The following is a 25,407-nucleotide window of genomic DNA, read 5'->3' as shown; positions in this document are numbered from 1 at the left end:
AATAGAAGTCTTGATGCGTGAATGCAGACTAATAGACCAGTCACTTGTTACATGTTACATGTCTTTTTTTATTTTATTAATTTATTTTAATTAACTTTTTTTTAAATTTAACTTTACCTTTTTAAAGCAGTTTAATTGCTTAAAAACATTTGAAGGCTCAATGCTAATGCTTTCATACTATATTATTTGCTTATAATTATTATAGCATTAATAATTAATCATTTCATTTGTTAAAAAAGCTTCAATATTTTTGCTATGGTACTGAAATTGGTACCTAGAAGGATTTACCATAATGTATAATTTAGAGCTCATATTAAAGAGCTGATTTCATAGTAAATTTCCATTTAACTCAGTTTGACAAATTACATTTAGGAAATGTTTGACATATTTTGTTAGTTTAAATGCATATTTTATATGAAACTGCATTCTCAACAATGCCATGTAGATAAAACTAATAAAATAATTCACATAACTGCATATTTAGAATAGAGTTATATCTCTTTCCTCCACTTCCCAGTCTGCTTTTAAACCATTCTCTCCAGTTAAGGCAAGAAACATTTTTATTAGTTTTTGACCCATTTTGACAAAGCAGTTTAAATGAGCAGTTCACATGAAGAAGTAAAAAGGAGTTACTTAAGAAAGCTACCCAAGTAAATACAATATGAAGAGGCATTTAATTATTAGTAATTATTGCTCAAAAGTAACATTTGTAAATTTTGGAAACGTTTGTAATTTATCATAACAAAGCAGAAAACCAGGATGTAATTAAACCAACTGGACAACAACAACTCACACATATAAAATGTCTAATATAAAACAAAAGTGAACTAGACAAACCACATAAACTTACTTGATTTGTGAAAAATGACCCTGATTTTTCAAGTCTATACCTCTAAACACTGCATTTACACAATGAAGCAAAACAACATATTGTAACCTTATCATTAGACTAATTATCTTAGAACATGGAAACATTTCTTCCACCAAAAACAAACATACACTGCAGTGGAGAAAACACTTTTAGTGTGTGTTTTAAGTGTTGATAATGGCATGTGAGCCATTGGAGCTGTCTGTAACTGCTGAGGAAGTATTGGCTTCAGACACGTTGTACACATCTGCAAATAGTTAGATGTATATTAATCACATAACTATTGTCTTTACATTAATTTATTTAGCAGTAACATTTATCCAAGTGACAATAATAATGATTCATCTGAATGAAAACATATTTAAAAATATTAGTTTTTAGATCTATGCCATACTCACTTCTCCGTTGCATCCTTTTAAATAAATTTCCAGATGTGGATGATGATCCTGCACTGGTGCTCTGTGAGTCAAATAATGTAAATATATTTTAACAATGGTTAGAATTTGAACATTAGATAAAGTCCTATAGAGCTCATATAAGTGTGTGATGCTATAGAATAGCATTTACATTGGTATGGCTGGAACTGAGTTTCTGTAGTGATAGCTTTCCTGCTAGTGACTCACGAACCTGCAACAAAAAAGATCTCTACTTTACATCCAGATATCGTATCTTCATACTAAAGGATACAAAAGCATCAGGTGCTATATATGTTTGGGTCTCAGTTATCAATTGTAATGTAAATGCCTATTAATACTGTAATGCTGTCGCAGTGTCCGTATTGCTGACCATCGATTGTACGTTATAGTAGACTTTTTCCGTCATTTTCTTAATATACAGGTATATTTGTTAAAATAATTTCAACTCAAATAAATTTTTCACGTTCATGTATTTGGTGGCCAGTCGTGTAATAAGCAGGATAATGTACTATCATTCAAATTAACAATCTAAATAAACCCCGCCTGGGTGATATGCTGTTGTAAAATTTGTAATGTATGGTTTAATATAATGCATATAGGCCTGCTTTCACAGACAGGGCTTAGATTAAGACAGGACTAGGCCTTAGTTTAATTAGGACATCCAAGTAGCTTTTATAAACGTTCCTTAGAAAAAAACATTACTGGTGTGCATCTTGAGACAAAACAATGGCACTGACATATAAGATATGTCAGTGCAAGTTGCTTTCAGTTAAAACAGTTCAAATAAACATTTTAGTCGTGGACTATCTTAAGCCTGGTCTGTGAAACCGGGAGATAATGGTGGATTAGATTAAATCCAGCATTAGAAATTTAAGTGACTTTACTTATGCTCTTACAAAAAGCAAAAGAAGTAAACTCGTACCTTGCTGTCTAAAAGCGTTCCAAACACCAAAATAAAAAATCCCTATTAAAGGAAGTGTTACAAATACAGGTATTAGTTACGATATGGTTCAATTTTAAATCCATTAAAAAAAAACAAAAAAAACATGGACATTCATTATAAATCATTATGTGCAACATTAGTAGATTGCAAAAATTGTAAATCTAACCTTAATATAAAATTGATAGAGATAGAAAGTGATACCTGCAGTGAATTGAGGATTGTAAACACCACATGAATGCCTAAGGCACGGGACACCATGGTTCCAATTCCAAATCCCCATGTTAGACCAAAGATAGGAGTCAATATGGCCACACATCGGGCAATGACCACCAGGGCATGTTTCTCATCTGGTTGAGTTGTGGCACCAACTCCTCTCCTCAACATCTTATACAGAACCACTATCAAAACCACAAGATTTATGGCTATAATAGTGAGAGCTGGAATCACAAATGCCAGCAGGGCCTTCGATTCATTCCAGTTCAGCCAGCATGCTAATTCTTTCGTGACATAATTCTGAGGTCCAGCTGTCGACGCAACAGTAATGACCGCTATGAGCAAAGGTGCACCATAACCGACTATGAAGGCAATGGCCATCATTGTGGACCTTGACATTTGGGACAAGACCATGACTGTACGGTAAAAGAGCAACAGCGCTGAAATTAGCATCCAGAAGAAAAGAGCCAGGTAAAAAAAGTGCATGAAGAAAACCGCTGGACTGCAGCGACCCACTGATGTTGGCTGCTCTTGTTCTGCGACTGCGGCTCCAATGATAAAACAGATGTTTGCGATCAGCAGGGACACGGCAATGTTGACTATGGACACATGTCGCATGTAGGATGTGTCATTTCTTGTCATTGACTTCCATACGATAGTCTCAATAATGAGGCATATTACCAAGCTGGCCATTGAAATAGCTACACCAATGTAAGTTATGTAAGCCAAGACATCACTTTTAATATAAGATGGGGACATCAGGATTGAAAAAGAGGTTGTGTGGTTGCATTCACATGTTATCTTGTCAGTTTCCACTGAGGGCTTTACTTCACATCCAGTGGAATCCCATGCATCAAGACTGAAGTTCCAAAAGACACACTGAGGATTTCCCAAAGACTGATTAGTAATGCCAAAAACAAAAGAAATTTTGGGAAGCGTTTCATTAACCTTAACAACAACCACATCTCCATTGATGCGCACATCTGAATTATTAGTGTCATGTTTATTACTAGTGTTACGAGAAGGTAGGACATTGTCAAGAGTTGAGAAGATTATGATTGTTATGGTAGTCACGTTAGGAACCTGTGGTATGATAATCTCTGTAGATGAGTTTTTCAGTGTTGATGTTATACTGAATGAGTTTTTAATTGCAGTTCTGTTCAGCTGAATGGATGTTTCATTAATCGCAAACTCATCTTTGAGACGGTCACTTATCTTCTCAATAGCATCCAGAAGTCGAATGCTGGTGTTTTCTGTGGTGTTTCCTTTGTTCAATTTGTTCCATGTATCATTGACATTATCTGATACAATGATGTTCACTGTTTTAAGGAAATTCTGAAAATTGAATATACACTGTGTTAAAATGTGGAAATATTGATATATAAGATATTTGGAAAATCTAACAGGACACAACATAATAAACTATTTTATCTAATGTAAAACAGAATATGATCCGCCACATTTTAATAAATAATTTCACAAAATAATAAAATATAATTAATATAATATAATAAACCAGTTTAATCCATGATTGTAATGTATAGTTTTGTTTTTGGTTCATATTTCATGTTACAGTCATGTTTTCTGTCTTGTCATGTGATCCTGCCATGTGCTTCCCTAGTCTCTGATGTCATGTTGTCATTGGTTAATTGTCTAATCATGTTCACAGGTGTGTCTTGTTTAGTCACTAGTCCTTGTGTATTTAAGCCATGTTTACCATGTGTCTTGGTCAAGTATGAGCTGGTGTCAGTGTTGTAACTTGTATTCAATGATTCTCCTCCAGTGGATCCATTACAGAATAATAGACCCCCCAAAAATGAACTCAGCAGTTTCTTGTCTCTTGAACCTTTGACAAGGTGAGCGGACTTTAGAAAATTATGTTGAGGACTTTTGTGAACTTTTATATTATGGGCTTTAATGATGTGGCTTTAAAATACATTTTCCTTCATTGGTTTAAATCCAACACAATATCACGACCAATTCATACGAATTAGCCACCTCGTAAAATGTTCCCTGTACGGGCCTGGCCTGCCATCCCTCCTCCACTCCACCACCCTCCTGGACTTACTTTTGGGTGGTTTTGGTTTTGTTGGGTGTTGGGTGTTGGTTGCCACGCATAGAGTACATCATCCTTTGTAATTCATGTTTGCCATGTGCTTCCCTTGTTTGTGCCATGTTCTAGTCATGTGATCCTGCCATCTGCTCCCCTGATCATGTGTTTTATGTTATGTTCCCATTGGTTTGTCTTCATTGTGCACAGGTGTCTTGTCATTAGTAGTCTGTGTAGTTTAGCCCTTATGTTTGCCATGTGTCTTGGTCAAGTATTGTTCGTGTAACCACTGTTGGTAAGGTCATTATGGAAAACAGGCCGAGGGCCATGAGATAACGGTGTGAGGCCGATAGCGTGATTTGATAAGCGACACCTGCGTGACGCACCAGTCTCGCATCACTCACGGGGAGCTGAAGCATACAGGAGAAGCAACGACAGTGAAGATCGAGAGGAACAGTCCTGGACTTATGTTGCATGTTATGTTTCATTATGTGACCGCAGTCGTCCGTGAGGGGCTGCTGTCTTTTACTTTCCTTTTCTGTTTATTTTATTAAATTGTGTGTTGAACGTTCGCCGGTTCCCGCCTCTTTCCCACAAAATCTAACTGCGTTACAGTCATGTTTATGTTGAAGTTTAGGGTTCCATGCCTTTGTTTTGGATTATTTGAATAAACTGCATTTGGGTTCTCTAAGCCTGCCTTCAGTGGACCTTCATTACAATGCTAATGGAGACAATCCCCTTACAAAAGTTTATTCTAGTGCCCTATTAGTATATTTATTTTAAACTAAAAATGAGTCAACTTTTTATGTACTTCTGTAAATGTATAAATATTAAAGTTATACTTAACTTAACTGGACTTATACTGTAAGTATATTTAGCATATACATGACATATACTTTAAGTTTCTCAATAAAAAGATAAGTTGTATATTCTAAGTATACTTGGCTTGTATTGTTTACTCTTGACTGAGCAACCTATTCAATACTTTTCACATAGTTTTAACTACAGTCTTATGAGCTTGCATGTTTCAGCATCCAATAATTTGTCTGAACATTGATGTATAAAGAAAACCTTGTGTTCCTAATTCTGAGCATGAGAGTTGTTGTGTAGTCTACATGGGAATTTACTTAAATTCCTTAAAGTACAGTTAAAGATATATTTCAATAAAATGAATACCTAAATAGGAACATGGTAGTATACCTAAAGTTCAAAAATAATATATAGCAAACTATAAGTATGATGTTAATCTTACATGCTTGCACTGTAAAACAACTAAACTAGTAGTTAGTGAGACACTTCAAAGTGTACTTTCATAAACTAAAGAAATGTGCTACAAGTATTAGTAAACTAACAGAATACCTACTGTATAATTTCACTTGCAGAATAGCTGCAGTACAAATGAAAAACAGTTGTAAACTAGTTGTGTACTCAAAAAGTACTACTGTTATAATTAACTATTTATACACTAAAAGGTGGGCCAATTTCACCTCAAAATGCACTTGAACTGTACTTAACATTGAAGAATACTTTTTTTTTCTGTAAGGGTGGCTATTGCACAACACAATTTGACCTACTTTATTGTACTGAATCACCACTAGTTTATCTTAATAGACAATTATCTTGTTAAATTCAATTCAATAAGCATACAATGACCATACATTCAATTGTACAGAAAAGCTAGAATGTGAATATACAAACCTCCATCACTGGCTTATTGATGAAAGTAGCTTGTGACAAATCAGCAATTTTAAAGAGTATATCCACAATTGCTTGGACAGTAGCAGGAGACTGTGTTATATTCATAATATTCTGTGCTGTGACACTACTGAGGTTAGCCATAAACTCTGGAATCTCCTCCAAAAGCAAGGACTTAATTCCAAAAATACACAAAAATAAAATATTAGAAATATTTAAAATGGCCAGATGATTGTAAATGGATATATAGGATCAATAGATTACCTTAACTTTGCTTTTAAATGTGTCAATAACTTCAAGTACACAGTTGTCTTGTACTCGTGTCCAGTTTCGGGAATCACATTTGTAAGTTATGGTGCCTTTAAAGCCACTTTCACAGATTCCTGTCTTCTCGTTGGTTGAGTTTCCAAGTCCAAGTTCTTTATCTTTACAATCATAACCTGGAGAAGGAAGTCAGATGAAAACTTAGGAAACTTCTCTCATAATATAAGATCACATTACATTTTGGGTCTTGCAAGGTACCCCCACTATTTAGAAACGTCAGAAATGACAAGGGTATATAACAGTAACTAAAAAAATAAACCAAAAAAGTCAACACCACAAGATCAAGTCAGATGATGCGAAAGAAAAGTGTGCTAGTTTATTAAAATCATGCAATTGCGTAACAGTAAAAAGTAATTTGATACTGAAATTTTTTTTTAAAGTGAAGGCTTACGTTCTGTGCTTGTCTTTACTGTGACTCTGCTCCAGCTATAACTGTATTTCTGTAGTTGTGTCAGACCCTTGAGACGGCATGTAAAGGTTTCCTCCTTACAATTTCTAGGTTTATAGTTTATACTGTCAGATCCTAATGCATATAGAAAACATGTTAATAACATGGATTTTATTGAATGATTAAATGTGACCCTGGACCACAAAACCAGTCACATAACATGGTAAAAAAAAATTGAAATTGAGATTTATACATCATGAAAGCTGAATAAATAATGGTTTGTTAGTATAGGACAATATTTGGAAGCGATACAGCTATTTGAACATCTGGAATCTGAGGGTTAATTGAGAAAATCGCCTTTAAAGTTATCAATTTATGTTCTCGATTGTGCTGCATTCACTCACAGAAATAAATGTTTTATATATTTACGTTAGGACATTTACAAAATATCTTCACTGAACATGATCTTTACTTAATATCCTAATGATTTTTGGCATAAAAGAAAAATCGATATTTTTGACCCATACAATTTATTGTTGGCTTTTGCCACAAATATACCCGTGCTACTTGTGACTGGTTTTGTGATCCAGGGTCACAAATGACAAGTAACTTGTACTGACGATTTGTATGTACAACCTGAATCTTGTACTGTTTCATTCAGGACCCACTCAATACTGTAGCCAGCATCAACAGAACATCTCAGTTGTACAGTGTCTTCACATGAAATAACACGGGAATTATCACCCACAATGATAGTGGGGCGTTGTTTAATAACAATGTTTTGCCATTGAATGTACGGTATTGTATTTGTTTGTATGATGCATGAGTATTGACCTGCATGAGGGGGAACAATCATAATAAACAATTATTACTATAATTATAAGCATAATACTTTGTAAATGAGTCGACGTTCGTGACAACGTCCTGGAAGTGTAGCTTAATTTTGTTTGTTTGATCTGTCATATATGGTATACTATTATCTTATGCTATAGTATATCTAATATACATCAAGAAAACTATAGTAAAGTTTTACAGTAGTCTGCTTTTTAAAACAGGACTAACAGCAAACAGGCACTATTCCATGTAAGATATCAGACTAGACAAAAATAAACCCCATGTCACTCACCACTGTCACTTTCACTAGTGTTTTTCACAGTGAGAATGCTATTGTTGTTTGAAATTATGTATCTTGTGTTGTCCAGAGGATCTTTGTTATTCACTTTCCATTTTATTGGTCCTTTTGCGAAGTCTGGGTATGTACAGTTCAGGTCCAGCTTTTGCAGAGGATATAATTCATCTGTTGTGAAGTCCTTTTGTTCTGACAATAAAAAACATAGAACTCATATCACCCAACAATGAAAAACAACAACAACAACATAATAAATAAATATGATGCATGGAACTAGGAAATGTGAAGGTTTTTACATTAGGCATTGACTACCCTTACCACTCCGAGCAAAAGCATCTTCAGCTAAATTGATTCCTTGTGCTCTTAGAGAGACATAAATATCTGTGTGTGCTGCTGTAAAATCAAGGTTGTTGGATGTTGCACTTATTGTGTAGTCTGCTATAACACTACCAGGCCTGTGGAGCAAAACACAAACAGCATCAATATGATTACACTGTAGTAACATTAGAATTGCTTGAAAAAGTAGTGAAAAAATGGTAATGTTGAGTGAAAAAAGTAAAAATTTAAATCATACCTGAATCTAGAGACTTTTTTAGTACCAGAAATGTAGCCAAACAGCTTATGAGAATAACTTGTGTCAATCTGTAAAAATCAAAAGTCCCCAATGAATGCTATGACTGTTTCTGACCGTTAAGTGGTGGTTGGAGAAAAATACATACATAAATAATTCAAAAGTAACTAAAATGAATAAAAATGTATGTTATGACTTCTTCAAAGTTAAATCCAAGCTGTATTTATAGTATTAAAGTATCAAAAATCAAACGCTCATTTTCATAAATTACACAAACATTTAATTAAATATGAAACATGGAATACTCACTGCTGTCTCAATTTTTCCAGATAAATCTTTGTAAGTCTCGCTATAACGGTCAGTAAGACTGGTGTCAAAAGTCTTATTTATTGTCATTGACATTCCAATAACTGTAAAACAAATGATCATTTATGTGCATTGCATCAACAGGTTTTAGCAACAATCCTCAATCCTTAAAACAATACTAATACTAAAATATTAATACTACCCAGTTACTAAGGGTATGCAAGATGAACATTGCTGAAAATTATTTCCAGTTGTTTTTTTTATATGCATTATACCAATTTTGTGCCTCTGCTAACACAAAATATAATTTTAATCCAGACATAATTTATTTTTGTGTAATGTTTAAATTTCTATTCACAGTACCTGTCGGCGCTGTTGTTGACCCTGTTGAATAAAAAATGATATTAGTACAACAAAAAATATTAATATATTTTTTCCTGCATGAAACAAAACAGTTAAAAAGCGAAGGATTTATCGATCTACAGTTTTGCGATTTATTTATTGTGCTACAGTATATATTACAATTAGATGGTCATACCTGTTGTTGCCATTGTTATTGTTGTTGGTGTTAATGGTGCTGTTGATAGTGTTGGAATTAATGGTGTTGATGGTGTTGTTGCTGGCGTTGATGATTGCGTTGTTACTGTGGTTGTTGTTGAAGTTGTTGTTGTTGTTGATGATGGCGTTGTTACTGTGGTTGTTGTTGAAGTTGTTGTTGAGGGTGTTGTTGTTGATGATGGTGTTGTTACTGTGGTTAGTGTTGATGGTGTTGTTGTTGATGGTGTTGTTGTTGATGATGGTGTTGTTACTGTGGTGGTTGTTGTTGATGGTGTTGTTGTTGATGATGGCGTTGTTACTGTGGTTGTTGTTGATGGTGTTGTTGTTGATGATGGTGTTGTTACTGTGGTTGTTGTTGTTGATGATGATGATGGTGTTGTTGATCGTGTTGTTGTTGTTGATGGTGTTGTTGTTAACCCTAAAACAGGCAATAGTGGAAAATGATCATTAAAAAATTATTTCATGTCACTTTTAATATCATCTGGACTTAAGCAAAACATATCCACATATTTTTGAAATATTTGATACAGTTATTTTATAGTATTTTATAGTATTTTATGAGTTCTATCTCCCAGGGTACATTGTCCTAGGGGTATAAAAAGGTCCACATCTTTAATAGTTCTGTGATTTGTTTGATGCAAAAAAAGAAAGTGTAATATACTAAATATGCTGTATGTATGACATGTATAAGTATCCTAAAATTTAGGCATATACATTTCTTATTCATATTTTTTCACTGCTGAACAGTTTCGTCTTCAACCTCAGTTGAGGGAAACTCTAGCCCTTGAGGTCCACTGTCATTGTCTGAATAGCTCCATCCCTAATCAATCATATAATGTGATTTATGATACAACATCATTTTCTAAGTAACCCTGAAGACTTTAGTTAGACTTTTCCGGTGTGTTTGATCAGGGTTGGAGCTAAACTCTGCAGGACGATAGCCCTCCAGGAGCAGTATTGGACACCCCTGTTTTACGATAAAATGAGCTGTGTGAAACTCACACAGTAACACGCAAGTAAATATCTAGTTAAAAATTCAAAGATGTAGTCGACTAAATGTAATAATATCTGTTTTATTTGATTATTAGAATATACAGTAATAGTATATTATATATCAGAATTGAATATTCCCATTTGCACAATTCTTTACTCAAAATACATAGATTGAGAAGGGGGACTCTGTACATGGGGCTAGGAGTCCCAGGAGGGACTATAAGGACAGGGTTTCTGCAGGTTTCACAAAGTCAAATTTAAAACTTTTTAAGACCTTTTTAAGACCATTATGAATGAAATTTAAGACCTATATCACGACATAAAAAAACCCGAAAACAGCTAGCGCAGTGAACGGGGCTTGAGTGAGCTTGAGCGCGTTGTGAGTGAGGGCGCGGGTGCCAAATCCCGTGTTGCCAGATCCACATAATGGAAAAGTGACAATAGTATTCTGGACTTGTTTTTTGGATTAATGTCACACTTTAGGAAGTTATTAAAGTGGTTTGTGATATATTAATCTTATTTCCAAAACACAAGCTTTGAACTTATTTAGGATTTTTATATAATTTCTTTGTTTTTGTTAGTGTTTGCTTGTTTTTCGTAGCAATATTCTGGCAACATTGTTCTGTCGGCATTAATAAAAAAAAAAGCTTAGGCTGTAGACAAACTGTAATTGCTTTTAGGAAGATATAAACGTAATGATCATCGTGACGTGTAAGAATCTGTAAGAAATGTATAACACTATCAAAAACAATAGCATAATACAGATTTGTATATGTTACAGAATGAAATATGCCAAATACTGGCCAGCAGGAACATGGCAGATGCTGTTTAGTTAACCTTTCACAAAGTCATCATAAAAACATTAATTGAAGCAGTGTTTCTAGTAGTCCACACCATTTTCGTCTTTCTTCTGTGGATTTCCTCGGCTCCTGATTGGTCAAATTCAGATCGACAAATCGGCTCATTCAACCGCACACACCTCACGAATGCAAGCCGATAGCTTCCGAACTTTTTCGACATACAGGTCCTTCTCAAAAAATTAGCATATTGTGATAAAGCTCATTTTTTTCCATAATGTAATGATAAAAATTAAACTTTCATATATTTTAGATTCATTGCACACCAACTAAAATATTTCAGGTCTTTTATTGTTTTAATACTGATGATTTTGGCATACAGCTCATGAAAACCCAAAATTCCTATCTCAAAAAATTTGCATATCATGAAAAGGTTCTCTAAACGAGCTATTAACCTAATCATCTGAATCTCTAAACACCTGCAAAAGATTCCTGACTGAGGCTTTTAAAAACTCCCAGCCTGTTTCATTACTCAAAACCGCAATCATGGGTAAGACTGCCGACCTGACTGCTGTCCAGAAGGCCATCATTGACACCCTCAAGCAAGAGGGTAAGACACAGAAAGAAATTTCTGAACAAATAGGCTGTTCCCAGAGTGCTGTATCAAGGCACCTCAGTGGGAAGCCTGTGGGAAGGAAAAAGTGTGGCAAAAAACGCTGCACAACGAGAAGAGATGACCGGACCCTGAGGAAGATTGTGGAGAAGGACCGATTCCAGACCTTGGGGGACCTGCGGAAGCAGTGGACTGAGTCTGGAGTAGAAACATCCAGAGCCACCGTGCACAGGTGTGTGCAGGAAATGGGCTACAGGTGCCGCATTCCCCAGGTCAAGCCACTTTTGAACCAGAAACAGCGGCAGAAGCGCCTGACCTGGGCTACAGAGAAGCAGCACTGGAGTACCCACAGTCAGTGATGGTCTGGGGTGCCATGTTAGCTGCTGGTGTTGGTCCACTGTGTTTTATCAAGGGCAGGGTCAATGCAGCTAGCTATCAGGAGATTTTGGAGCACTTCATGCTTCCATCTGCTGAAAAGCTTCATGAAGATGAAGATTTCATTTTTCAGCACGACCTGGCACCTGCTCACAGTGCCAAAACCACTGGTAAATGGTTTACTGACCATGGTATTACTGTGCTCAATTGGCCTGCCAACTCTCCTGACCTGAACCCCATAGAGAATCTGTGGGATATTGTGAAGAGAAAGTTGAGAGACACAAGACCCAACACTCTGGATGAGCTTAAGGCCGCTATCGAAGCATCCTCGGCCTCCATAACACCTCAGCAGTGCCACAGGCTGATTGCCTCCATGCCACGCCGCAATTTCTTTCTGTGTCTTACCCTCTTGCTTGAGGGTGTCAATGATGGCCTTCTGGACAGCAGTCAGGTCGGCAGTCTTACCCATGATTGCGGTTTTGAGTAATGAAACAGGCTGGGAGTTTTTAAAAGCCTCAGGAATCTTTTGCAGGTGTTTAGAGTAAATTAGTTGATTCAGATGATTAGGTTAATAGCTCATTTAGAGAACCTTTTCATGATATGCTAATTTTTTGAGATAGGAATTTGGGTTTTCATGAGCTGTATGCCAAAATCATCAGTATTAAAACAATAAAAGACCTGGAATATTTTAGTTGGTGTGCAATGAATCTAAAATATATGAAAGTTTAATTTTTATCATTACATTATGGAAAATAATGAACTTTATCACAATATGCTAATTTTTTGAGAAGGACCTGTACTTAAAAATTATCGGGAGGTCGAGAGGTGCTCGGCTCGGGTCGTATCTTCCTCGCACACGATACGAGCTGCGACATGCGAGTATAACCGATTTATACACGATTTCTCCCGTGTGAAAAAGATCCTCTGCGAGCTCGTAAAACAGCAAAAAATCGCACCGTGTACGCCCGCCTTTAGGGGAGTCTATCTTAAATGCTTCTGATTGGCCATTGCGTTCAAGAAATCAACACATATGTCTGTGATTGGCTACATCGATCAACGCTGCAAACATGTTATAAAAAGAAGCTCTGGCCTGTAAATCGTTTCTATTTTGTTTTAGTTGTTCTTGTTGCTTTTCTGCAACAGATGAATAAAAATGTATTAGTTTTTATATGCTTTATTTATAGATATCTCTAGTTTGCGGGAGTCCCGCGAATCGTTTTATTCTCCCGCAACGCGCACACACAGAGAGAGTGCATTACCACTCGCACTCGCACACGCACAAGTGTTTGGACGTGTGCGCACTCATTGGGATAATTGTAAACTCGCAAACACAGACAGAAAATACTTGCCATCGTGGAAATAAGATAAATAACATATTACTTAAGGGCTATTTTGTTTGTTTAATAAAATAAAAAAATTGTAATCTGGAGAAATTGAATTGACCTTCAAGGAAGGCGGGGTGAGCCGTTAGGAGGGCGGGGCGCCCCCCTTATATAATGGTAGGGGAAACACTGTGATCAACATACGACTTCATTTTCTATTTCAACATCTTAAGAAAATGTTCACAATTAAAATTAAAAAAAAGAATTGTGACCCACATACTCCAGACAGACTCAACTATGATATTGACAACAGTACTGGATGAACCTTTATTTCCCGTGCCTAAATAATATGTATCCTGTGGTGCACGTTGCCTGTTTTAGGGTTTGGTGTTGCTGTTGATGATGGTGTTTGTGTTAATGGTGTTGATGTTGGCGTTATTGTTGTTGGTGTTAATTGTATTGTTGTTGTTGGTAGTGGTGTTGATAGTGTTGTTACTAATGGTGGTGTTGTAGATAGTGTTTGTGTTAATAGTGTTGATGATGTTGGCGTTATTGGTATTAGTGTTAATGGTGTTTATGTTTATGTATGTTGGTAGTGGTGGCGTTGATGGTGTTGTTATTAATGGTGGTGTTGTTGATAGTGTTGGTGTTAATGGTGTTGTTGATGGTGTTACTGTTGGAACTAAAAAAAACAGACATGACTTAGTTTGAAATTTCAACATATTTTCTTATATAAATTCTATAAATTATAAAGCCTAGTCTATATAAATTATTAGAATCTTCTAACATTTTTATACAGGCATTGACACATTTGGAACTTATACAAATGACCTGAGCAAACATTTATTTATATCTGGAAGGGAAATAACACAATTCAGAACAATATCTCAATATTTAGAATTATTTTCAAATTAGAAAAAATGTAAATAAGCTTTAATGGACTTCCAAAGACATACAGCCATTCACTCCCATTATTAAGCTTGGAAGACCTAGGACATTTTTTTACATAACTCTGATGGTATTCGTATGGAAGAAGAATGTCATATACACCTAGGATGGCTTCAGGGTGAGTAAATCATGGGCTAATTTTTACTTTTGGGTGAACTATCCCCTTAAGCTCCAGTCATTTGTTTAAGTTAAAGGACAAGTTCGGTATTTTACACTTAAAGCCCTGTTTTAAAAATAGTTTCTGATGAAATAGAACAGTTAAGATTGAAATTTGGACAAATGCTGCTGTCCCGAGAATTTTCGGTTTCTGTATTAGCACCCCCCCACCTCGACAATGGTTTCATAGGGGCACTGGAAGAATCATTCATAAAACGCATTAAACTTTAGTTTACAAAGACGTGAAACTCACCGAGTGGTCTGGGGTGTTCACTGATATGCTCACACAAAAATCGCTGCAAAAGATGCTGTAGGGTCTGGACCAATCAGACACACACTAATTATTCATATTCACTATATTTAATGAATATAAAGGTCTATGAAACTCTCCCCCAAAACTAACCTCACAAATGAAGTTACTTTGTCAGCCGGGTGTCCGGTTACAGAACACTTTAAGACTGATAACAGACTTTACGACCTCAAAGGAATGTGGCCACATGCGCCACATGCTTAAGAGAGAGAGACCATCTTTAATTAAATAAACTTTGCGGTGTTACTCTGATCTATGAAGGAACATGCCTCACAGAAACTGTGATGATTTACTGTCTCGTGTACTATTAGGTATAACAACATGGTATGTTTGATTGGGGTGTATGTGGTTGAACAACCACCCAACGGTCAATATAACCTCACCTGTATCATGCTTCCTAGCAAATTAATCCTCATTTAATGACACACACTTTGATGTACATCACCTTCTCTTAGAATGCAATGTGAATTTGTTATGTCTATTTGAGCTTGAATGAACAGTCTAAGCATGCTGGGGACAAAGACCATAAATCAACTAAGAGCCGCTTCCCCTCTCGGACATGTCACCTTACTCATAGGTCCATTCAAACCTTAGGGGTTGGTTCTTTCTCAGGGTATATCAGAGGCAGGCAACAGTGACCGCCCTCTCTTAGTTCTTTCATCCAGCCGCAACACTGTTCTGGTGATACTGGGGAGCCCCCCTCCCCCTCCACGGGGGCCCCAGGGCCCAGCAGGCCTCGATTCCAACCAGATATGGGCTCAGGCAGGAGAGAGATGACTCTCTCACAAAGAACCAAGGACAATCTCAAGAGTTTTGGAACAAAGACTCCAACCAACAACGACTCCAATCACCCATCCTTCCGACTTCCTCACTTCTCCTGGGTGCTCGGCGTGGCCTCAACAGAGTCCCAGGCCTTGCCCAAACCAGCCATGCGGTCCTGGAGAAAGAGAACGCTCAACCAACTTCCACTTGACACTGCCGGAACCATCAACGACTTCAATTTTCAACAACTTCAAGAATTGTTCCCATTACAAATGCAAGTATTCAATTCAATGAAATGTGAAAATGAAATTCTGATGGTTCTTCTCATAGACCCTCTTCCGGTTTCCAATTTCATCCTATCACTAACCTATTTATGTATTCATGTGTGTATGTTGTTTAGTTTATTTATATTCATATAAATATCTATATTAAGTTAATAAAACTTGTACATAATATGTATTTGGTTCTGTTTTGCTTGCAATACAAGTCACTTTACGATCACGGTTTTTGCTACTGGCTCAAAGTACAAGTACAGGCGAAGAAATAATTATTCTTCGGTGGCCATGGAAGATACCCTTTTCTTAGAATAAATTAATAATCAAAAGAGTTCGTTGGAAGAACTGATTAATTGATTGTAATATTAATTCAGCCACATCAAGTTAATCCAATTAACTGACCCAAATATTTATAATTAATAATAACAAGATATTATTGATTATTAATATTTCCAAAAAGCTGAGTTCCTTACAATGCTTTCCAACAGGTTTTATCATAGTTTTTGTCCAACTCCATTGACTTGTATTGGATGTTCTGTGAAGTACGTTATAACTCCGCCATTGGAGACGGAAATGGGGTTGTTTGTATACTTTCTGTAGTTATGCAGTCGCGGTCATAGACATCATATAGATAGACGCCCTATCGACCGCTACTGCCTACTGGCGTGGACGAGCCGTGGGGCTGCCATCTTAAACCAGTCACTCGCTCCACTCAGTGTGATCTGTTCAGCAGGTGCAATGAGCTGTCAGCGCATTTAATTAATCATACCGAACTGAATACCGAACTGATTTTCACGCTGGGTTTTTTCTGCAAAGGTCATAGATAGCTATGATACAGGACTCATCCCAGCAGGCACGGGATATAGACTACGACGTCGGTCAGACGTTGGATTTTGGTTGAAAATGAAAGTCGGGTTGACGTCTAAATCCAATGTTTGTTTGACGTCAAGCTCCAACGTTGTGCAGTCGTTGAATTTTGGTTGGAATAAACCAAACAAAAAGGTGAAATGCATGGCCGTACACTTATTACCAGCTTCACTTAAAACTAACCAGATTTACTTTATTTCATTTCCATTTTAATGAAATCATATTTTGTATTTTAAAGTCACCATGATGGAGGTTAGCATTTGCTTTAGTTGTGCTCTTGATCCGTGACTCTGTACTATAAAATTTTCTCTGGCTGCTATAATTGTGTGTTTATAAAGCACACTTGTAGCTAAAAAAGCCATGCGATCAGGAGATGTTGGCTGTTTATTGATGATATCATCATGTAATTGCCTGAATCCCTGATCTTATTCAGTGTTTAATGTTTTGATTATTTGACTAATACTTCTGGTTTTAATGTGGTTTTATTCATATAGAAGTCATTTGATTCTACAGCATATCTAGCAGTGTTATCACATAATATACTTGTTTTTTTGTAAATACTATTTAGTGCACAAAAACCTTTCATCTATGGCATTACTTAGACACACACAGACATCAAGAAACAGCATATGAATCTCAACAATGGTGACAATCAAACAAAATATCCTGATAATCAGATCAACTCATGAGCTACAAAAAATCCAGCTGCATAATTTATTAATGCCACAATGCATGCTGGGACATATGGGTGAGTTTTGATTGGTGGTACCCAGCATGCACTGCAGCATAAAGCATTTCATTGATTGTCACCATTGTTGAGAGTCATACGCTAATTCTTGATGTCTAAGTAATAATGTAGAAGAAAAAGTTTAATGCACTAAATGTTTTAAAAATCCTTTATATTATTTGATAAACAACATTGCTCTCTTGCTGTAAAATGAAATGGCTTCTGTTATAAAACAACATTAAAAACACAAGTCCAATATAATCAAAACATTAGACTCTGAATAAGATCAGGGACTCAGGCACTTACATGATGATGACTTCATCATCAATAAACTGCCAACATCACCTGACCTCATTTTCTCTAGTTTTTTTTGCCACAAAAAATGTGCTTTATAAACACACAATTATAGCAGCCAGAGAATATTTTATAATAAAGAGTAAAGGGTCAAGAGTCTGACTAAAGCAAACGCTAACCACCATCATGGTGACTTTAAAATACCACTATTGATTTCATTAAACCGGAAGTGAAATAAAGTCAGTCTGGTTAGTATTAAGTGAAGCTGGTAATGCTGTTTGAGTTGTTTACTCCTCTTCTGCTGAAATCTTCACAGATTCAATGTGCTGCCATGCATGTCACATTTTTTTGCGGTGCTTATTCCAGCCAAAATTCAACATCTGTCTGACGTTGGAGCTTGACGCCAAACAAACGTTGGGTTTAGATGTCAACCTGACTTTCATTTTCAACCAAAATATGACGTCTGACTGACGTTGGATTAGTTGGAGTCCAACGTCTTCCTGACGTCACATTGACGTACTGTGCCTGCTGGGATGGTTTGGCGTATTTTAATATTCATATTGGGCTTAACAGTAATAGAATATTCTGATATATGATATAAAGTGGCCATAATCCCCAAAAAGGGGGGAAAAACAGGGACATTTTGACTATCAATCTGACTGAAAAACCTAATGTTGTGTCTTCAAAAACAAAACGGGGACAGAGGTAGTTTTTTTCTGTATTTAGCCAGGGACAGGTAACCAAAAACGGGGACTGTTCCCTGAAACCGGGGACGTCTGGTCAACCCTATATGTGATGTAGGCTATGAAAACGTTATGCATTTTGCAAATCACACACTATAAATATGATAGAGAAGCAGAAAGAGATAGTGGCAGTAAAGTCAGATATTTTAATAAGTTGAATAAACAATATATGATTATATTATATTAGAGTCTACTTGAAGCTTTTTATATTTGTCTCTCTCTGTCACACACACACACGCACGCACGCACGCACGCACGCACGCACGCACGCACGCACACACACACACACACACACACACACACACACACACTGTACTACCGCGTTCTTCAGCATCCATCTCTTCCCAGCCCGCCTCCCGAGTCCCAACACAAGTACACACACAAAATAGTGAAGCTACCACCAAAATACTAAATTACTAGTAAAGCTACAAGTAGTGACTGCCCAACACTGATAATACCCACGATTTCAGTACAGTAATATCAAAGATCCTTGCTCCTTCTTAACTCTCTGGTAATATTCTATTCACAAAATACAACCTGTAGTACGGTAACGTTAAATTTTACTTGCGAAAAGTAATCTCCCAAGCCCTATTTGCGATGGTCCGCCGATTTGAGCAGGAATGCTGCAAAGTGCTCGGCATCTTAACTGCTGCTATGCGACGAAACTAGGAGTATGTCCAGTTTAAGATGGCGGCTGTATTTCTCAGTGCCCAGCGGCCAATAGGGCATCTAGTCTCTATATAATATCTATGGTCGCGGTATCGTAGACTATGCTATCCAAACATTGGCAAAGGTGCATTATCGCCACCAACTGGGCTGGAGTGTCTATTATTCAAGCTCTCAACGGAAGAATGTCCGGTTGTGAGGCTTTTGAAAAATAGGTCCACAGTTTTACAACGAATGGTAACTACAGAAAGAATACAAACAACCCCATTTCTGTCTCCAGTGGCGGAGTAATAATGTACTTCACAGAACATCCAATACAAATCAATGGAGTTGGACAAAAACTATGATAAAACCTGTTGGAAAGTATCTTTTGCAGCGATTTTTGTGTGAGCATATCAGTGAACACCCCAGACCACTCCGTGAGTTTCATGTCTTTGTTAAACTAAAGTTCTCTTACGAAAGTTTCTCTCGTACTGCGTAATATCTTATGCTATGGGGAAAACCTCTTTTCCACGAGATATTGAAGCCAAAAATTATCCTTAATTTTGAATTAATGTAAAACGGGTTGCGGCAGCATGCAGACATAGGCAAGGCGGCTTGCGTGTCTATTGGCTGACCTGCGGCAACAGCAGCAGCCTATCGAGAGAGGCAATGCGTTACGCCATATCCAATAGGGGTGCTTCGCGCCACTATGTCACGTCCCGCCGAAATAGGCGTGGCCTTGACCTATAAATATAGCTTGACAGGCTGATACAAACTGATTTTCATCTCTTCAGCGAAGCTCACGCATCGCTGGATCCAGAGTGAGAAGCCACGCCGTTGAGAATAAGCCTTCTCCGGGACGAGCCTTCGAATCAGTACCTGCTACGCTTTCCGGCGTCTATATCCTTTTACCTCTGCTGAGAGTGTGTGTTCGCTGCCGCGACTCACACTCTCTCTCTCTCTCTTATCTAAAAGAGCAAGCATCTTTTTAAAGATGCCTCATTCCTGTGGCTCGTGCCGAGCCGCACTCAGCGATGGGGACCGCCATGTCATCTGCGTTTCCTGCCTAGGTGAGGATCATGCAGCTCTCGTGCTCGCTGACGACGGCTGCCATCATTGCATTCCACCCGCTATAGTGCCACGCCATATAAAGCGCCGTACTCAACATGTCGCCGAGCCTTTTCCAGCCTGCGAAAGGTCACCGGTTCGCCCGCCAGCTTCACTCGAGTCGCTCACCGACGGACAGCGACCGCCGTCCGCCGCCGCTTCTGCCATTGGTGATGACGAGATAGCTGCTTCTGTGGAGGAGGACAGCTGCTCTATCCTGGCGTCGGACAGTGAGGATTGGGTGAGCTCTGTGGACCTCCCCTCTCTGCCCGAGAGTCGTCAGGGAAACGGGCCAGCTTCGAATCCGAGCTGATACATCTGCTCTCACAGGCCGTGGCGAGCCTCGGCCTTGAGTGGAAGACGCCCGCGTAGCCCGCTCTCGCGCGCTCTCGCTCTGCCGGATGCCTCCCCCATCCGTGTGGACCCCGGCCGAAGACTGAGATAAAGCCCGAGGCTTCAAAGTCTTCCTAGCCCTTCTAGGTAAGCATCGGTGTTTAAGTCTCGCCGCGGCCAGACTCGCACCGTAAATGTTTGCTCGTTTAGTTCCAGAAAATGCGACTGTTCCAGTGTATTCTGCAGTAAACAAGCCGGTACCACGGTCTGCTTGCCTGCACACAAAAGCCGTTTTACGGCGACCCAGATAAATCACAGGAAGAATGTAATTTCTGGTATACCGGCCATGGCCGATGGTGTTATGAGTGTAAAAAAATAAATAAAAGGCACCGAAAATTTTTCGCTTGTTCAGTTCCAGAAAATGCAACTGTTCCAGTGTATTCTGCAGTAAACAAGCCGGTACCATGGCCCGCTTGCCTGCACACAAAAGCTGTTTTCACGGCGACTCAGATAAATCACATGAAGTGTATTTTTTGTATTCAGGCCACGCCCGATGGTGTCAATTGTGCATTACATGTAGTGAATGTGCCCACAACTCAGTGCCCACAAACGCTACACAATGCATGTCCAACGGTTTCTGTAAAAACGAAACCAACACACATTCGTCCAGCTCAGGCTGACGGTGTTTTTCTGTGCAGTAAATGTGCCCGCTGTCCTGCGCCCACGTTCTCTCACAGACACGTTGAACCCCACAGGGTTTTGTCCCGCTCGCTCTCTCTACGCAAACTGCCATAGAGATATTGAGCACGGCCAGCAACTCATGTCGATTGTGCATTACATGTAGTGTATGTGCCCACATCTCAGTGCCCACAAACACTATATAATGCATGTCCTACGTTTTTCCGTGAAAACGAAACCAACACACACATTCAGTCAGCTCAGGCCGACGGTGTTTTCAGTGCAGTAAATGTGCCCGCTGTCCCGCGCCCACATTATCTCACAGACATGTTGAAACCCACGGGGTTTTGTCCCGCTCGCTCTCTCTCCGCAAACTGCCTTAGAGAAATCGTGCGCGGCCAGCGACTCATGTCGATTGTGCATTACATGTAGTGAATGTGCCCACAAACACTACACTATGCATGTCCCGCGGTTTCTGTAAAAACGAAACCAACACACATTCAGTCAGCTCAGGCAGATGGTGTTTTGAGTGTAATAAATGTGCCCGCTGTCACGCGCCCACATTCACTCACAGACATGTTAAAACCCACGGTTTTCACCCCGCTCATTTCCTCTTCGCAAACTGCCATAGAGAAATCGAGCGCGGCCAGACTGCTCCCCGCCTCAGATGCTGCAAGCACAGTGTTCACTTTACAGCACACCAGAGTTCTCCGGTCGCCACTACGTTGCGGCCAGAGCCCAGTTTTCATTCTACCTCTAGCTATTCATGCAAATGCGTGGGCAAAGCTTCCTGGGGTGTCAGAATGTGTGCTGAACACTATAAAAAGAGGCTATTCGCTGCAGTTCGCTCGACGTCCCCGCCGTTACACAGTGCAAGTCGAAGCTACGGTAAAGAATGAGGTAGCTCATCTACTTCGAGCCGAAATAGCGAAACTACTGAGCAAAGGGGCCATAGAACCTTTATCTCAGGCTCAGAGTGAAGGGGGTGTATACAGCAGATATTTTCTGGTACAGAAAAAAGACCGGGGTCTCAGACCCATTGTAGATCTGCAGCAACTGAACAGAGTGCTTGTGAAGCGCCAGTTCAGAATGCTTACAACCAGGAAAATCCTCGCGCAAGTTTGCCTGTCCGTTCGGCCTGTCCCTGGCACCCCGTACATTTACGATGTGCATGGATGCGACTCTCGCACCCCTGAGACTTCGGGGCATGTGAGTTTTGAACTACTTGGACGATTGGCTGATTCTAGCTCGATCATGCTCAGAGCTCATAGAACACAGGACCATATTACTCGAGCATCTCGAGAACCTGGGTCTAACAGTCAATTGGGTGAAAAGTTTGCTGTCTCCCAGTCAGAAAATTTCTTTTCTGGGCACAGTACTGGACTCGCTGTCTATGACAGCGCGCCTTTCGGCGGAGCGCGGACTGAGCGTTCAGCGCAGCGAAATCCTTCCGCTGCGGCACTATAGTCCCGCTCAAAAGGTTTCAGAAAATGCTGGGCCTTGTGACCTCAGCATCTTCGGTACTCCAGCTGGGTCTGCTTCGCATGCGCCCACTGCAGTCATGGCTGAAAGCACGAGTTCCACCTCGGGCATGGGCCTCCGTCTGTTTCGCCTCAAGGTCGATCTGAAATTTGTCCCAGCTCTGGAACCTTGGAAGGTGATCGACTGGTATCAGTCAGGCGTGAGTCTGGGGACTTCCTCGAGTGTAAAGGTGGTGTCCACGGACGCCTCCACCTCGGGATGGGGAGCGCTGCTCGAGGGCAGACCGTTCTTTGGCCATTGGTCAGAACGGGAAAAGCTTCTACACATAAACTGTCTGAAAATGATGACAGTCGACAACGCACTGAGGCGTTTTTGTGCCTGAATAAAAGGTCACCACGTCCTGGTCCAATCGGACAACATGTCAGTGGTGGTCTATATAAATCACCAGGGTGGCGTCAGGTCCCGAAACCTTTACAGGCTGACGGAACGCCTCCTGGTCAGGGCTCAGCAAAACCTGCTTTCGTTGAAAGCAGCACATGTGCCTGGTCACCTGAATCTGGGACCAGACAGACTGTCCAGAAACAATGTTCCAGCAGGAGAATGGTCGGTGCACCCACTGACGATCAGACTGCTCTGGGAGACATTCGTCAGAGCGCAGGTGGACCTGTTCGTGTCCCAGGAAAACGCTCACTGTCCGAAGCTTTTCTCCAAAAGCAGGGATGCGCTGGCCCACGTCTGGCACCGCTGCCCTCTTTATGCTTTTCCCCCCGTCTCGCTCCTACCTCAGTTGTTGGAACGAATCAGGGAAAACGGATGCTCAGTGCTGCTTGTGGCTCCGCTCTGGACGAATCAGGCTTGGTTCCCAGTCCTGATGCAGCTGATCAGCACTGCCCCGTGGCCCAATACCGATGAGGAAAGACCTCCTCTCTCAGGCCAAGGTCATCGATCTGGCATCCTCGCCCGGAGTTATCGTCCCTGCGTGCATGGGCCATCAACGGGTACCCGCTGTCTGACATCGCCAGACAGATCACGCACGCTACGACACTCGTGCCCCGGAGGGCGAGGTCGGTTGCAGTGCGGTGCTCACCTATGGATTACCCTCGTGCATGCCATGGGTGCCCTGTCCTGATAGACCTGAAGCAACGCCATGGCATGCAAGAGGAAGCGGCTTGCCCACAGGCTTTGTAAGCTCTGCCCGTCGGAACGGACGAAAACTCACAGGCCTTAGGGGGGAGACGAGGATCCCCCCAAAAGGCAGCGGCCGCCGGACACAGGTGCACCTGTGTCGACAGACCGCTCCAATGGAGGGACACCTCGCAACCCTTCACCGTTCCTCCATCAAGGGTAGTGAGGGGGAAAAGCTATTCAGGCAGTTTCTGGCAGAGAAAGATGCTGTTCACCACCTGATAAGCTCTCCATGCATTTTGAGAAAGAAAGGCACTGGGGCGGCGAGCTGAGAACCAGCGCGGCCCGCCCCAAGATACCAAACTCCAGATTCCAACCGAGACTGAACGGGACACGGTGGAGGTTCCACTCGAGCCCGGCAGCCTCTGCGGCCCGTTTCAGCATAGCTGACATTTCTGGATCTGGCTTGGGCAACGTTACACTCCCAGAGGGATATAACACAGCCAAATCATCATTTCCAGAGGCCAGCTCACCCTCCGATGCTGCTATCGACATCTTATCCTCAGGGGGAACCCCCATTGAAACAGCTTATCAGTCCATTACAGAGGGACCAGTATGCTCAACAGGAATGGATGGAGCATGGAGCCGGCCGCAGGAATGGATGGAGCTCCTCAGCATGGAGCCGGCCGCAGATGCCCAGCCCGCTCCAGGCGCTGCCAAGCCAGGTGGCAAGCGACAGCGAAAGCATTCCGGAGCGGGCCGCCCAGGGATGGATGAGATGCTCTTGGAGTGGCACGATCACTCCCTCCCCCCGGGTGAGGGCCGGGTGGAGTCTTTGTTTGTGTGTGTGTCTGTTCCGCCGCTGGCTCCCTAAAAAAAAAAGGAAAAAGCTGAGCAAGCGGTACCCACACTTCAGAGAGAGAGCAAATTCACCTGTTCCTGGGTCCCAAGAGGGCCAGTCTGGCGGATGTGACCCTGTATAGCCTTACACCCTTCAGCTCCCCCTTGGTCACCAGCAGGCAGCTTGGTGCGTTCGAGGACCCGGTCATCCGCCTTCTCACGTGCACCCTGCCGCTAGTGGAGACAGGGAACTGTTGCACAGCACACTAACACCACTCTCTCTACTTTGCTGCCCCACCTCAGGCTCGGCTATCCCGCTCAAGTCAGTGATCACATTAGGTGTTGAGCAGACGTGCTCCTGAAAATCCAGTGATATTCATCACATCTAGTGTTGAGCAGGGCTCCTGACTTATGCGTGCTTATCTTATCCTGCTGGCGAAGGATTTGATATAGCCACTCCTCCAGCCGGTATGAAGGCCAGTTGTAAACTCGTTCTTCATGCTACTAGGTGGTGGGTCGTGACCATCTTGGCCCAAGATTGGTCTGCAGCT

At 40.4% G+C, this 25,407-nt stretch overlaps 1 protein-coding gene across 2 annotated transcripts in view; it reads right to left on the bottom strand.

Annotated features, from left to right (window-relative positions):
- Window positions 1-542: 542 nt before the first annotated feature.
- Window positions 543-25,407, bottom strand: part of LOC143729109 (adhesion G protein-coupled receptor F5-like) — a 61,807-nt gene continuing 36,942 nt past the window's right edge. Inside the window, exons 8-22 of one of the 2 annotated variants that reach the window (XM_077220176.1) lie at window positions 9,442-9,879; window positions 9,267-9,287; window positions 8,907-9,007; window positions 8,601-8,668; window positions 8,345-8,481; window positions 8,024-8,215; window positions 7,534-7,731; window positions 6,901-7,032; window positions 6,450-6,625; window positions 6,189-6,359; window positions 2,429-3,775; window positions 2,207-2,248; window positions 1,436-1,495; window positions 1,267-1,327; window positions 543-1,115 (exon numbers count right to left, since the gene is read on the bottom strand). In XM_077220176.1, the coding sequence (XP_077076291.1) occupies window positions 1,033-1,115; window positions 1,267-1,327; window positions 1,436-1,495; window positions 2,207-2,248; window positions 2,429-3,775; window positions 6,189-6,359; window positions 6,450-6,625; window positions 6,901-7,032; window positions 7,534-7,731; window positions 8,024-8,215; window positions 8,345-8,481; window positions 8,601-8,668; window positions 8,907-9,007; window positions 9,267-9,287; window positions 9,442-9,879 (3,227 nt within the window). In that variant the 3' untranslated portion in view covers window positions 543-1,032. The remainder of the gene's footprint in view (window positions 1,116-1,266; window positions 1,328-1,435; window positions 1,496-2,206; window positions 2,249-2,428; window positions 3,776-6,188; window positions 6,360-6,449; window positions 6,626-6,900; window positions 7,033-7,533; window positions 7,732-8,023; window positions 8,216-8,344; window positions 8,482-8,600; window positions 8,669-8,906; window positions 9,008-9,266; window positions 9,288-9,441; window positions 9,880-25,407) is intronic. The other variant, XM_077220177.1, reaches the window with a different exon arrangement.

Source organism: Siphateles boraxobius, unplaced genomic scaffold (genome assembly GCF_051911475.1).
Source record: "Siphateles boraxobius isolate OS27281-9 unplaced genomic scaffold, OSU_SipBor_1 8, whole genome shotgun sequence".
NCBI classification, from domain to species: Eukaryota; Metazoa; Chordata; class Actinopteri; order Cypriniformes; family Leuciscidae; genus Siphateles; species Siphateles boraxobius.
The sequence above is the reverse complement of the archived record's forward strand: the minus strand, read 5'-3'. Positions and strand labels throughout refer to the sequence as shown.